We start from the raw sequence: 2,015 nt of genomic DNA, 5'->3' as shown, positions 1-2,015 counted from the left end.
GGTGGGTGGGGGGGTGTTGGTACTTAGCAATTGAGTAAAATAAATACTGGTCTTAAAATCAGAATAAATTGCAAATGTGGAATGAAATTATCTAGTTCAGAGCCTGGTGCATTATAGGTGTTGAATAAATTAATAAACAAATGAAAGATCACGATTTCCAGCTTTATCACATTTGAAACCAAATTATTCCCTTTCTAAAATAAAACCTAACGATATTTTGTCTAAACTAAGAACATTCATGTCTCAAGAACCGCATCATAAAGTTGTCTAACTATTGGGAAGTTACTGTAGAAATGCCAGCGCATCTACCTATTAAATGTAACTGGGTCTCCTTATGCACGACTTCACGTTTTTAATCTCTGAATTAGATTGCAAAGGACAGAAATTCAAGGCCTTATATCATGCTATAAATACAGACAAGATCTACATACAGCTCGAATCAACACACATATCACCTTGAAAGAAAATTCAAGTACAGTTGATAAACCACATTAACACAATAATTAAAAACTACACATACACACGCATACATGGTGAAAGCAAATACTCAAAAAGTGAAGAGAAGCTGCTAGTGTCAGCAGCATCAACAGTCCCATGGTAGCCATCCTCCTTTCATCATGGTCAATTCATTAACAGGGGAGAAAAGACAGAAACTATGAGAAATGCAAACCATCTGCTCAATCCAGATGCAACAGCACATGCCTCTTACATCCAAAGCTCTTTACCAGAAACACAGATAAGATCTAATCCTCTCATAAAATCTCCAACAGAGGTATTCAGACACATTTGTATCACAAATAAAAACAATGACAAATTAATCATCAACTGAGACCTTTTAAATATCAGGCAAGACTTTTACCAGTGAGTACACATTGATAAAACAGTATTAAAACAGCATTAGAGAAAAACGGGGTTGGATTTCTATTAGCTTTATTCAGCTATTCCTTAAGTAAAATCAGGCTGAAAACATCTCACTCCTTAAATAGCAAGAACATTTTAGTCAAGTCATCCTAGTTTTAAAAAAGACATAAGAAGATATTCCTTTAATATTATATATTTCAAGTAATGTGCATTTCTTAAAAGACTAAAAGCAAATATTCTTACCTTGAAATTGTGAATCTTTTCATATTTTGGAATTTGCTCGTTTTCTTTCAGAGTTGCTCTTCTAACAAGTGATGTCAACTGCGAATAAGCAAAGAGTTTCAGAGGTTGCCAGATTGTCACAGACGACTTTGGAGAACCCAGTTTCATTCCCAAGGCTGCTATCAATAAATCTTGCTGACGGCCCTCTTGTTTTGATTTGTGAACTGCAGCCCTATTAGTTTTCCTCCCCGACCAAGACTCTTTGGATGGCATTTTGGAATTCACAGGGAAAGAAAACCTATAGTGGTCTATGTCTGTCGATGAAATCTATTCAGCTAACACATGAGCATTCTGCTAGGCAGCACAGAACCCTAACCTACAGAGAGCTGCAGAGAAACACCACGGAGAGGTGCAGGAGGAGGATGAAGCACTTCTTAAACAGAGGTCGACTAACCAGCAAAGTCTTCTTTCTTCCTTTTTTTCTTAAAGGGATCTATATTCTAGCTTCTAAAAACTTGAGTATGACCAGAAATAAAAAGAGTCGATGCTAACATACAAAACACTCAGCATCTCTCTCTATCGCTTTTTAAAAGGCATGCAATTTTGACAAATGATACATTTCTAAAAGCTTTCTTCTCTATTCAAGATATTAATGTCCATTCTGAATGAAAGATGCCTACATACTGCCTGCAATCAGTTTCTAGCAACAGACACCCTGTGAAGCCCCTAGCAGGGAAGGTGGGGGGAAGGGAGGGATTTCACAAGGAAGGCTGCATTAGACTGGCCACCGTAAGAAAGGAGATAACCAATGAAAATCAAGCAACAGTATTTAAGTACTGTATTCCTCAACTCACTCTGTCTCTCTGTTTCTCCCTCCTCTCATGTAAGAGTTTCCTGCTGGCTCAAGGCAAAAAAAAAAAAAAAAAAAAAAA

The 2,015-nt window shown here is 37.0% G+C and overlaps 1 protein-coding gene across 4 annotated transcripts in view; it reads right to left on the bottom strand.

The window, feature by feature from the left end:
- The window catches only part of CHN1 (chimerin 1), a 214,678-nt gene that overhangs the window by 48,987 nt on the left and 163,676 nt on the right, over window positions 1-2,015 (bottom strand). For 3 of the 4 annotated variants that reach the window (XM_017856959.1, XM_017856961.1, XM_017856962.1), the window contains one exon: window positions 1,105-1,182. The exons of the other annotated variant lie outside the window; for it this stretch is intronic. In XM_017856959.1, coding sequence (XP_017712448.1) covers window positions 1,105-1,182 — 78 coding nt within the window. The remainder of the gene's footprint in view (window positions 1-1,104; window positions 1,183-2,015) is intronic. 4 annotated transcript variants of the gene reach the window in all.

The sequence above is a fragment of the Rhinopithecus bieti genome, unplaced genomic scaffold, assembly GCF_001698545.2.
Source record: "Rhinopithecus bieti isolate Rb0 unplaced genomic scaffold, ASM169854v2 scaffold_43749, whole genome shotgun sequence".
In the NCBI taxonomy this organism is placed as follows: domain Eukaryota; kingdom Metazoa; phylum Chordata; class Mammalia; order Primates; family Cercopithecidae; genus Rhinopithecus; species Rhinopithecus bieti.
This window is presented reverse-complemented; position numbering and strand designations above follow the sequence as displayed.